The sequence below is a fragment of the Silurus meridionalis genome, chromosome 4, assembly GCF_014805685.1.
Source record: "Silurus meridionalis isolate SWU-2019-XX chromosome 4, ASM1480568v1, whole genome shotgun sequence".
NCBI classification, from domain to species: Eukaryota; Metazoa; Chordata; class Actinopteri; order Siluriformes; family Siluridae; genus Silurus; species Silurus meridionalis.
The window spans coordinates 40,249,777-40,262,261 of NC_060887.1; the positions used below are offsets into that span (position 1 = coordinate 40,249,777).

Sequence of the window (12,485 nt, forward strand, 5' to 3'; positions counted from 1 at the left end):
ATCATTCATTACTCCAATCAGGTCTCTGTTATTCTGTATGTAAAAAGAATGATGAGCTTGTTAAAAAGAGAATCTGTACATTCAAAGATTTTTCTTTTTGGTAAAACTCCTTGTAAGGTGTCTTAAAGTGGACAGTTTTATTAAAAATAATTGTGTAACTTAAACTGAAACAGGACTTCAGAGTGGGACATATTGAGAGGTTTCTCCCCATTTTTAAACAGCTAATAGCATTTAACTAACCTTACAGCCAGGGCTAATATATTCTGGTTCCAACACCTTCTTCATCAGAGTGAATAAATTGAGACCATTTCCATCTTAAACGACTAGCAGCTAGAACACTGAACACAATAAACGGTGTCAGTACAGCCATTATTGCTTAATTACTGGTTTATTGTACAGCAATTTTTCACATTGTAGGGTTTAGTGCACAAGTGGCAAGAATGTGAACTGTGATAAATATAAAGTGCTCAAGTAATAAGAATAAACAAATAGCACATGATTAGTCTGGATAATGCACGAGACAGTACTTTTTTCGGTATTATTAAAGTGAGTTGAGTAACCTGTTGGCATGTGGGAAAAAACTCTTGCAGAGTCTTATAGAACCACATGCTACACATGCACATGCTGTGTTTACCAGACAGCAGAAGTTGAAACAGGCTGTGGGCAGGGTGGGAAGGATCTCTGACTATCCTGTCAAATCTGTACAGGCGACATTTCTTGTACAGGTCCTTTGTAACCAGGAGTGAAGCTGGACACTGAAACAGAGTGAAATGATTAGTCTCATCAGGTGCAGGTGTATGCCTACTGCTCATTTTGGACTGCACTGGAGAGAAGGGGAATGAAAGTTAGTGGGAGTAAGACAGAGTACATGTGTGTGAATGAGAGGGAGGCACGATTGAAATGGTTTGGACATGTGCAGAGGAGGGACATGGGATATATGAGTAGGACAATGCTGAGGATGGAGCTGCCGGGAAGAAGGAAAAGAGGACGGCCAAGGAGGAGGTTTATGGATATGATGAGGAAAGACATGCAGGTAATTGGTTTGAAAGAGGCAGATATAGAGGACAGAGTAGTATGGAGATCAGAGGTTGCAAAAGCACACACATCCTTCACTTAAGTAGAAGTACAGATACTCATGTTTTAAAATACTCTGGTTACAGTTGAAGTAGTGACCATACTTTTTTTACTCAAGTTAAAGTAAAGAAGTTTGGCTTCTGAAATGTTCTTAAGTAAAACGTAGCCATTATTACTACCTATTTTAGTGTCACGCTGCTAACAGAAACTCATGTCAGGTAACAGAACCTCATGCTGGTAACAGAACCTAATGTCATATTAATATTAATATTTGCTTTGTAGAATTCAAGAGTTATATTTATATTAGGTTTGTAATCTTGCGTACCAGTGTAGATTTATTCATTACCTCTAGCACTTTTGTATGTCGCTCTGGATAAAGGCGTCTGCTAAATGCCGCAAATGTAAATGCAAATGTAATATTAGGGCTGTCAATCGAATAAAATATTTAATCACAATAAATCACATGATTGACATAAGTTAACTTATGATTAATTAACTCATCTTAATCACACATTTTTGTCTATTCTAAATGTACCCTAAATTAATACTTTGATTTGATATGACTTTCATACGGATTACAAAATATTTGTATTTGATGTGAATTTGTTCAATTAAAAGATATAAAAACTTTTTAAAATTTCTATACATATACATACATAATTATTATTATTATGTATGTGAGGCAAATATTCACTGAGATTCACGTGTTCATGGCATGTGTTTTTTGGTTAGCTGTTGGTGTTCCTTTGTCTCTGCATGTGTTCTGAGCGGTAGATCCCATTTTTGTAACCCTTTATTTTTGAACGCCAGTACTAGATTGTTAAAGTTAGCAGAGTTTGCAAGGTTTTGCACCTTCGGTAAAGTGGAGCGAGGTATGTTTTTGTTAACTGTAAAATCTGGCTATTTATTGCTATTTATTATCGCTTATTCACTCATCTCTCTGTTAAGTTCAATATCTTTTAACAATAGCGACCAAGCATAGGAAACTGGAGTAAGGAGCAAGAACCAGCGGGGAATGCTGGCGGTCAGGAGTCAGGAGGATCACTGTAGCCATAGAGTAGATCCGACAGCGAGTCAGGTCGGAACGGGAGCTTATAAAGGGGAACCGGTAATAAGTGACAGGTGTCGGCGATTAGTGCTGGGAGCAGCTGAGAGAGAGCCATGGAGGGGGTGTGGCAGGTGGATCCCTGACAGTACCCTCCCTCCAGGAGTGGCTCCTGACGCCCCAAACTGACCTTTGCCTAGGAGGGCCTCGCCATCTGTCCAGGGTCAAAGGAGGAGGCCTGGAAGAGGGAAGACACAGACCCATCCTCATCGCCAAGGAACAGGGGAAGGTCGGAAAGGACCAGAGCCGGAGCGACACCCTCTGCGGTAGACGGGATAGGAGCGACACCCACTGCGGGAACCAAGAGCGGAGTGACGCCCTTGGTGTCGATCAGAAGCCGAACAATGCCCTCTGCGGAGATCAGAGGCAGATTGACGCCCTCTGTGGAAACCAGAAGCGAAGCGACACTCTCGGCGGAGATCAGAGGCTAAGCGACACTCTTTGCAGAAGATAGGAGTGGAGCAACGCCCTCAGTGGAGATCAGAGGCCGAGCGACGCCCTCGGTGGAGTTCAGAGGCTGTGCAACACCCTCGGCGGAGATCAAAGGCAGAGCGACACCCTCGGCGTAGGTCAGAAGCTAAACGACACTCTCGACGGAGTTCAGAGGCCGAGCAATGCACTTGGCGGAGTTCAGAGACTGAGTTAAACCCTCTGCGGAGGTTTGGAACAGACTTTAGGGTGCGACGGCGCTCTCGGAAAAGTGACGTAGTGATGCTTTGGCGAAATTCTGGGGCATAACGGCACCCTCTCTGGGTGTCCGAGGCGCTACTGCACCCTCTGCAGCTGTCTGAGGTGCGATTGCGCCCTCAGTGAATGTCTGTGGCATGATGGCGCCCACTGAGGCCGTTTCAGGCCTCTACGGAGGTCTGGAGCGCAACGTCGCCTTCAGAGGATCTTTGAATTGCGCCGTCACATTCAGGGAGACCTTGGAGTTTGACAACACTTTCTGAGGGACCTTGAATGTGACTGCACCTTCGAAGGACTTAGCGAAAGCAACTTAGGAGGAGCCTGGAAGCGCGGCATCACCTTGGAAGGAGCTGTGATTTGTGGCATTGTCTTTGGGGGAACTTGGAAGCACAGCTGCGCCTTCAGAGAGACCTGGGATCGGCACGTCCCCTTCTGAGGAGATTTGAAGCATGACAGTGCCTTTAGAGAGGTCTTGTAAAAATGTATTAAGTGAAAGTAAAAATAGTGTAGTAAAATACTGATTCAAGGAAAAATCTTCTCAAATACAGTAACAAAGTATTTGTACTTCATTACTTCCCACCTCTGATGGAGACGGATATTCTGCTGTGGCGACCCCTAATGGGAGAAGCTGACGGAAGAAAAAGGTGTTTATATGTTTATGCTTTTGTATATTATACTAAATTTTAACATAAACAAATATATTTAACTGAAATAGTAGTTGCTGTTATATTAAAGACCAAATGATCAATCTGTGAGACATTAAAACCTGCTAAGGTTTACGCACTGCACTAAATGTATACATTGTGTGTGTGAACAAACACACTACAGCATTGACTCTTTACACAAAAACACTTTGTGTATATTGGAGTGCTTATCCACTATGCATTTTTGCACCATCCATAACTTACAGGTGCATCTCAATAAATTAGAATATAAATAAAATGTTTATTTATTTCAGTAATATAGTTCAAAAAGTGAAAGTCATATATTATTTAGATTCACACACAGACTGATATATTTTTAAGTGTTTATTTCTTTTCATTCTGATGATTATGGCTTACAGCTATGAAAACCCAAAATTCAGTATATCAGCATGAATTACTGCAGCATGGCATGAAGGCAATCAGTCTGTGGCACTGCTGAGGTGTTATGGAAGCCCAGGTTGCTCTGATAGCAGCCTTCATCTCTTCTGCGTTGTTGGGTCTGGTGTCTTAAATCTTCCTCTTTACATTAGATTCTCTAAGGGGTTTAGGTTGGGCAAGTTTTCTGAACAATCTAGCACAGGGATACCATGGTCCTTATACCAGGTATTAATACTTTTGGCACACAGCCCTGAAGGGCTCCAGTGTTCAGTGTGGTGGTGCTAGAGATGCTGTTTCCGATCCGGACTGACTCAGGTCTCCCAGTCAGGAAGTCCAGGATCCAGTTACAGAGGGAGGTGTTCAGGCCCAATAGGCTCAACTTCTCGATCAGGTGCTGAGGGACAATCGTGTTAAATGCTGAACTGAAGTCTATAAACAGCATCCTTACATGAGTCCTTGTTGTCTAGGTGGTTGAAGGCCAGATAAAGGGTTGTGGAGATACCATCGTCCATGGAACGGTTTGGACGATACACGAACTGCATGGGGTCCAGTGCGGGTGGAAGCTGGGTCTTGATGTGCCTCATGATGAGCCTCTCGAAGCACTTCATCACGATGGGTGTGAGTGCAACGGAATGATAGTCATTGAGGCAGGATACAGTAGACTTCTTTGGCACAGGAATGATGGTCATTGTCTTGAGGCACGTAGGAACAATGGCGCTGCTCAAGGAGATGTTGAAGATGTCAGTGAAGACATCTGCTAGCTGTTGTGCACATTTCTTGAGCACTCTGCCAGGAATGTTGTCTGGTCCAACAGACCTCCGTGGGTTAACTCTGCATAGAGTTTTCCTCACTTCAGCTGTGGTTAGACAGAGCACCTGGTCACTGGGAGGAGGGATGGTCTTCCTCGCCACCATGTTGTTCTGCACCTCGAACCGGGCGTAGAAGTCGTTCAGCGCATCTGGGAGGGAGGCATCATGGTCACAAGCAGGGGACGTTATCTTGTAATGATCGCCTGGATGCCCTGCCACATGCGCCGGGTGTCTCCGCTGTCCTGGAAATGGTCGTGGAATCTCTTGGCGTGTGCACGCTTCGCCTCCCTGATGGCACGGGACAGTTTGGCCCTTGCTGTTTTTGTCTTGTCCCCTGCTCTGAAGGCAGAGTCTCTTGTATTTAGCAGCACACGCACCTTGGCGGCCATCCACGGCTTCTGGTTGGAGGGTGTAGTGATGGTCTTGGAGATGGTCACGTCATCAATGCCACCACTTGCCGATGTAGCTGGTCACTGTTGACGTGTACTCCTCCAAGTTCATGAAATCGCCATTGGTTGCAGCTTCCCTGAACATGTCCCAGTCAGTGCATTCAAAACAGTTCTGGAGAGCAGACATGGATCCTGCTGGCCAGGTTCTCACTTGCTTCCGAGCTGGTCTTGAACGCCTGCTGAGTGGTCTGTATGCTGGGATCAGCATAACAGAGATGTGGTCTGAGTACCCAAGGTGGGGGTGGGGCTTCGCCCGTTATGCGCCCCGGATGTAAGTGTAAACAACATCCAGCGTGTTTTCTCCTCTGGTCCACATTTTGATGAAATTTGGGAAGCACAGTCCTGAGATTTGCATGATTAAAATCTCCGGCAACAATAAACAATCCGTCAGGGTGTATGTTTTGAAGTTCGCTAATGGTCCCGTAAAGCACGCTGAGTGCTTCCTTATCATAAGCGCTAGGTGGTTTGTACACTCCGAGCACAATAGCGGTGGTGAATTCCCGGGGTAAATAAAAAGGTCTACATCTCACAACAGTAAACTCCAGCAGCGATGAGCAGTAGGTAGAAACAAGGACAGAGTTCTTACACCATTCCGTATTGATGTAAACACACAGACCGCCGCCGCAAGTCTTACCGCACAGAGCTGCATTTCTGTCAGCACGAAACGCCTGTTGCTCCAACGTCCATGTGTTACATAAGGTGGGCTACAAACTGAAAGTAGCACCATTTTGGGTCCGGAGCGGCCGCTGCGAGCTACTGCCGTGCCGCCATCTTGGATCCAATTGTCATCAAAATTAAAAGAAATGAACACTTGAAATCAATAAAAACTTGTATTAGTCTGTGTTTGTAATGAATCTGTATAATAATGTCCACTTTTTCTATTGAATTACTGAAATAAATCAACTTTTTAATGACATTCTAATTTATTGAGATGCACCTGTATGTTATTATTGCACTTCTGTATATTCCACCCATATATATTCTGTATATACTATTCTATATACTATATATGGCACTATAACAATGACAATACTATTAAAACTAATTTAATATAATCTATGTTTAATATGTCAGTGTTCTGATTTATCATCATTTCTCTCCCAGGTTGTGTGATTGTAAACTCACAGGTGAAAGTTGTAGAATTCTGTCCTCAGTTCTCAGTTCAAACTCCTCCAGTCTGAGAGAACTGGACCTGAGTTGGAATCACCTGCAGGATTCAGGAGTGAAGCTGCTCTCTGCTGGACTGGAGAATCCACACTGTACACTGGAGATACTGAGGTCAGATCATCACTTACATATTTTCTTTATGTGATTGTCATTCACTCACCAGAGGTCCGAGATGAGTAAGCACCAGCCTCTCCAATGTTTTCATCAGATGCGAGGTCAGCGCTACTGCAGCCTTCCTCGCTTTGATCTTCCTGAGCTCCATTCTCACCTGGGCTTCTGTAAGGGGCAGTGTGTATTGGATGGAGTGTTGACTGGAGGGAATCGGCAGGGGGGGAAGTTAGGTGTGTTGTGTATTGTCTGTGAGCTGATAGCAGTGCAGAGAGAGGTGGGGCTGGAGCTGCTTGCTGTGGAAGCAGAAAGGGGGGATTGCAGCAGGGGGGACTGGATGGGGGCAGGGGAGGGTAGCTGATCGAATCTGTTAAAGAATAGATTGAGATCATTCACCCACTTCTGGTCACCCACAGCCTGAGAGCTTGGCTCCTTATGACCAGTGATGGTTTTGAGCCCCTTCCACACACCGCTGACATTGTTCTGCTGCAGCTGATCCTCCATCTTCCTCTTGTAGCATGCTTTTCCTTCCCTGATCTTCTTTCTCAGTTCTCTCTTGACAGTTTTCAGCTCTTCCTTGTTTCCTGATTTAAACACCCTCTTCTTTTCTTTAAGTAGAGTCTTTATTAATCTTTATTAATTTCTTTAAGGAGAGTTCCTTTAAAATAATCACATTTGGCTGTTTTGCAGCCTTGAAATAGTTAAACACAATGTTTATTTTATCCAGCTGTTTTTACTTCCAAAAGAAGGATATAAATCCAAAATGTCTTGTAAACGCAATCAGGTGTATCTTATCACCTTCTTAATGGATGAATTTCAATGTTTTATTCAGAATACAACATAGATATCAAATGTTTAAACTGAGAAAAAAAGTTGGGACAAGGCCGTGTTTACCACTGTGTGGCTTTTTATAACAGTCTACAAACATCTGGGGACTGAGGAGACAAGTCGCTCAAGTTTAGGAATAGGCATGTTGTCCCATTTGTGTCTAATACAGGCTTCTAGTTGTTCAACTGTCTTAGGTCTTCTTTGTCGCATCTTCCTCTTTATGATGCGCCAAATGTTTTCTATAAGTAAAAGATCTGGACTAAAGGCTGACCATTTCAGTACCTTTAGTACCAGATCTTCTTCTACGCAGCCATGATATTGTAATTGATGCAGTATGTTGTCAACATTGTCATGTTGGAAAATGCAAGGTTTTCCCTGAAAGAGACAACGTCTAGATGGGAGCATATGTTGTTCTAGAACTTGGATATACCTTTCAGCATTGATGGTGCCTTTCCAGATGTGTAAGCTGCCCATGTCACACGCACTCATGCAACCCCATACCATCAGAGATGCAGGCTTCTGAACTGAGCGCTGATAACAACTTGGGTTGTCCTTGTCCTCTTTAGTCCGGATGACATGGCGTCCCAGTTTTCCGGCCTTGACCCTTACGCACAGAGATTGTTCCAGATTCTCTGAATCTTTGGATGATATTATGCAATGTAAATGATGATAACTTCTAAGTCTTTGCAATTTTTTTCTGAGAAACTCCTTTCTGATATTGCTCCACAATTTTTTGACGCAGCATTGGGGGAATTGGTGATCCAAATTAAATCAAATCAAATCAAATTTTATTTGTCACATACACATACATACAGGGTACGACATGCAGTGAAATGCTTTTTACGATGGTCCGGCATGAGGGAATAGGATGGGCAGAAAAATAAAACAAAGAAAAAGAAGGCAGATAAATAAAGTACAAAAACTATATAAAATATAAGAATATATAAAGATACATGAGATATACAGTACAGACCAAAAGTTTGGACACACCTTGTGTGTCCAAACTTTTGGTCTGTACTGTATATATATTATATATACAGTACAGACCAAAAGTTTATAAATATTATATATACAGTACAGACCAAAAGTTTGGACACACCTGCTCATTCAAAGAGTTTTCTTTATTTTCATGACTATGAAAATTGTAGATTCACACTGAAGGCATCAAAACTATGAATTAACACGTGGAATAATATACGTAACAAAAAAGTGAACTGAAAATATGTCATATTGTAGGTTCTTCAAAGTAGGCATCAAGAGAATGCCAAGAGTGTGCAAAGCAGTAATCTAAGCAAAAGGTGGCTACTTTGAAGATCCTACAATATGACATATTTTCAGTTGTTTCACACTTTTTTGTTTTGTATATAATTCCACATGTGTTAATTCATAGTTTTAATGCCTTCAGTGTGACTCTACAATTTTCATAGTCATAAAAATAAAGAAAACTCAGGTGTGTCCAAACTTTTGGTCTGTACTGTATATGAGTGTGGTGTAAAGTGCCCGTGTGCGGTATGGTGTGGTGTAAAGTGCCCGTGTGCGGTATAGTGTGGTGTAAAGTGTCCGTGTGCGGTATGGTGTGGTATAAAATATAAAGTGCACTGTGCTGTGCAAATCCAGAGTTTAAAGTGTTGTAGTGCGAAAAGAAAAATATGTGCAGAGAAAAAAGTGTGATGATGGAGAGAGTGGGCCAGTTTTTAGATCCTGGGTGTTTCCTGGTTTAAACTCCAAATGGCCTGCGGGAAGAAGCTCCTCCTCATTCTCTCTGTGTTTGCTTTCAGGTAACGGAAGCGTTTCCCTGAACACAACAAAGAAAAGAGTCCATTAAATAATTTAATAGAGGTATAAAATAAACAAACAAAAAAAAAAAGTAGCCAGAGCAGTGGTGACGGCAGCCGACCTCACCGGCGCCATCTTGATCCTCTGACTATTCTGAGAGACACTGCCACTCTGAGAGGCTCTTTTTATACCCAATCATGTTGCCAATTGACCTGATAAGTTGCAAATTGGTTCTCCAGCTGTTCCTCATATGTACATTTAACTTTTCCATCCTCTTATTGCTACCTGTCCCAACTTTTTTGGAATGTGTATCTCTCATGAAATCAAAAATGAGCCAATATTTAGCAGGACATTTCACAATGTCTTACTTTCAACATTTGATATGTTGTCTATGTTCTATTGTGAATAAAATATAAGTTTATGAGATTTGTAAATGATTGCATTCCTTTTTTATTTACAATTTGTACAGTGTCCCAATTTCTTTGGAATCGGGATTGTATATAGTTACATTTATAGATAGTATATCTAGTTTTTTATCTGTAATACAATTCAATGTATGCAAATATTGGGATGGGTAACAACTAACAGATTTATTGTGGGGTAAGAAAACACAAAAGCACCACACATGTACACAATGTTCAGAAACATTAAATTACACCCAGAGTAAATAAATAAATAAACAAACAAACAAATCCTGGGTCATCGGTCTTTTGGTTATTGTGTTTTTAGTCCTTAAAGATGATCTTGCAGCATTTACACTATAGGTCACTTAACTCTTCCTGAACACCTGGAAAATATTTACTGTTGGACCTTTCTTAAACTGGTTTTCTACATATTTGGCATCATGTTTTGGAGCTAGGGCTTCACAGTTTGTGATTACCTATGTGTCTTTTTAATCAGATCATCTTCTTCTTTCCGGTTCCCCCATTAGGAGTCACCACAGTGGATCATCCCTTACCTTGTCTCCAAAACATCCTACATGTGCTGTCCCTCTAATAAACTTATTTCTAATCCTGTCCATCCTCGTCGCTCCCAATGAACATCTCAACATCTTAAGCTCTGCTACCTCCAGCTCCACCTCCTGTCTTTTACTCAATGCCACTGTCTCTAATCCATACAACATCTCAGGTCTCACCACAGTCCTATAAACTTTCCCTTTCACTCTCACAGATACTCTTCTATCACAAATTACTCCTGCTATCACGCTTCTCCACCCACTCCACCCTGCCGGCACTCTTTTCTTCACTTTTCTAACACACTCTCCATTACATTGCACTGTTGACCCCAGGTACTTGAACTCTCTCCAGGATCTTCTCCACCTGCTCCCTACTCTCACCACAAATCACAATATCGTCCACAAACATTGTAGTCCACAGAGCCTCCTGTCTGACCCCTTCCTAATGCAATCCTCCCCATTTATCCATGGTTTGGACTGGCACTAAGAGTGCACTGTTTTTTCTGAACCCTAATGGCTGGGTTTTTATTTTTAATCACAGATAAAAAAAAAAAAAAGATATATATATATATATATATATATATATATATATATATATATATATATATATATGTGTGCTGAGTTTTGTTTTATGTGTCAGTTTTCTGATACATTGTTAATTGTCTGCCAGGCTGTATCACTGTGATCTCACAGAGGAAGCCTGTAAAGTTCTGTCCTCATTTCTCAGTTCAAACTCCTCCAGTCTGAGAGAACTGGACCTGAGTATGAATAAGCTGCAGGATTCAGGAGTGAAGCTGCTCTCTGCTGGACTGGAGAATCCACACTGTACACTGGAGATACTGAGGTCAGATCATCACTTACACACTGTAGATCCTGCATTTCTGTCATATGCTGTTTCATATGATATTTTGTTTGGCTATTAGAATGATTTAAATCAAGCAGCACTAGTAAATCATATAAATATATCAGAAATATTAAACACTGTTGTCTGTGGGGACTGTGTGTGTGTGTGTGTGTGTGTGTGTGTGTGTGTGTGTGTGTGTGTGTGTGTGTAGGTTGGTAGGCTGCAGTATTACAGGTGAAGGTTGTGCTGCTCTGGTTTCAGCTCTGAGGTCAAACACCTCATCACACCTGAGAGAACTGAATCTGAACTACAATGAACCAGGAGAATCAGGAGTGAAGCTGCTCTCTGATCTACTGAAGGATCCACACTGTAAACTGGAGACACTACAGTGAGTTAATACATAAATAAACACATACATGTTGAGGAATCTGATGAATCTGATGTTGAGGAATCTGATTAACATATGACAGAATTTGAATATAATTTAGCTATTTTCTTTCCAGATATGAACAGCAGAGTTCCTGATGTGACTGGAGTCTCATACAGCATATGATGAGGATAAACTCTTACAGTTCAAAGCTCAGATTGTGTACAACATATCAGGACTTCTACTTCTCTAGTTGTTTGTGAAAATGCTCCATCTGAGAAATATAAACTTCAACAGAATAGTCATAAATCTTGTGAAAGAGTAAAAAAGAGCATCACAGCATACTGTGCTTGGCGCTGTAGATAAGTTAAGGTGCCCATGCTAAAAAATGCAACACTCCTACAATAAACAAATGAACACCAGAATAGATGACTTACGCTTTTTTTTAACATTGCGTTGATTGCCTGGTGCATGTGTGTCACTTACCTGGGGAAGAGATGCACCAGGTTGCACTATGGGACAAAGGTAAGGTGGCATAGGTAGTGTGATGCTCTGGGTCATGTACTGCTTGGATCCTTGTGTACATGGGAATGTTACTATGACATGTACCTCCTACCTACACATTGCGACAGAGTGTTACATCCCTTAATAGCAACAAAAAATTGTTCAGGAATGGTTTGAAGTCCAAAGTCCAAATTAACTGTTACAACCGATTTTATGTACACATTCTAAATTATTAGCTTTTTGGGATGCCATTTGCATTTTTTTAATACAGGAATTCATAGAAATCTTCCTTTAATCAACTCTAACTTTTAGAACACCTATTTTTAACAGATAAACCATTTTTCACATTCACATTTATCAAAAATGTTACATTTGTATTTCGCCTAAACTCATTACATCATAGTCACTGACTATGAGAACTTGTTGCCTTCATCATTAGCATGGAATGTGTGATTAGCATACATACTGAACTTGCTTCATACTGTTCTTCTTCATTCGGCTTCTATGGTGGTCACCATAGCAGATCATCCATCTCTATAGCGGATCATCCGGAAAAGTACTGGGTTGAAAGCCACATGTCTCATGGGTTTATTCCAGTAGGTGGTTGTGTTACCCCTCACAAATCTTTTGTGTATAAGTGTCTAATTTAAGTGGTCCCCAGAGTGCCAGGCTGCCTTTGATGCAGTGAAACCTCTACTCACCAGCTCTCCTGTTCTTGCTGCTCCCAAGC

At 41.7% G+C, this 12,485-nt stretch overlaps 4 protein-coding genes across 4 annotated transcripts in view; all 4 read left to right on the top strand.

Annotated features, from left to right (window-relative positions):
- Window positions 1–12,485, top strand: part of LOC124385133 (NACHT, LRR and PYD domains-containing protein 12-like) — a 281,935-nt gene that overhangs the window by 112,002 nt on the left and 157,448 nt on the right. The gene's annotated exons all lie outside the window — the stretch shown is intronic.
- LOC124385128 (NACHT, LRR and PYD domains-containing protein 12-like) overlaps window positions 1–12,485 on the top strand; it is a 160,897-nt gene that overhangs the window by 51,863 nt on the left and 96,549 nt on the right.
- Window positions 1–12,485, top strand: part of LOC124385132 (NLR family CARD domain-containing protein 3-like) — a 987,530-nt gene that overhangs the window by 4,169 nt on the left and 970,876 nt on the right. The window lies entirely within an intron of this gene.
- Window positions 10,641–11,676, top strand: LOC124385168 (ribonuclease inhibitor-like). Its single transcript, XM_046848331.1, has 3 exons — window positions 10,641–10,884; window positions 11,096–11,272; window positions 11,388–11,676. Exons 1-3 carry the CDS (start codon window positions 10,805–10,807, stop codon window positions 11,407–11,409), a joined length of 279 nt encoding a protein of 92 aa, XP_046704287.1. The 5' UTR covers window positions 10,641–10,804; the 3' UTR covers window positions 11,410–11,676.

What these genes read in the sequence shown, in the direction of transcription:
- LOC124385168 (XM_046848331.1), top strand. Translation starts at nt 10,805, where the DNA reads ATGAATAAGCTGCAGGATTCAGGAGTGAAGCTGCTCTCTGCTGGACTG. An exon ending in TGTACACTGGAGATACTGAG is followed by an intron (nt 10,885 to 11,095) that starts GTCAGATCATCA and finishes GTGTGTGTGTAG; the next exon opens with GTTGGTAGGCTGCAGTATTA. An exon ending in TGTAAACTGGAGACACTACA is followed by an intron (nt 11,273 to 11,387) that starts GTGAGTTAATAC and finishes TTTTCTTTCCAG; the next exon opens with ATATGAACAGCAGAGTTCCT.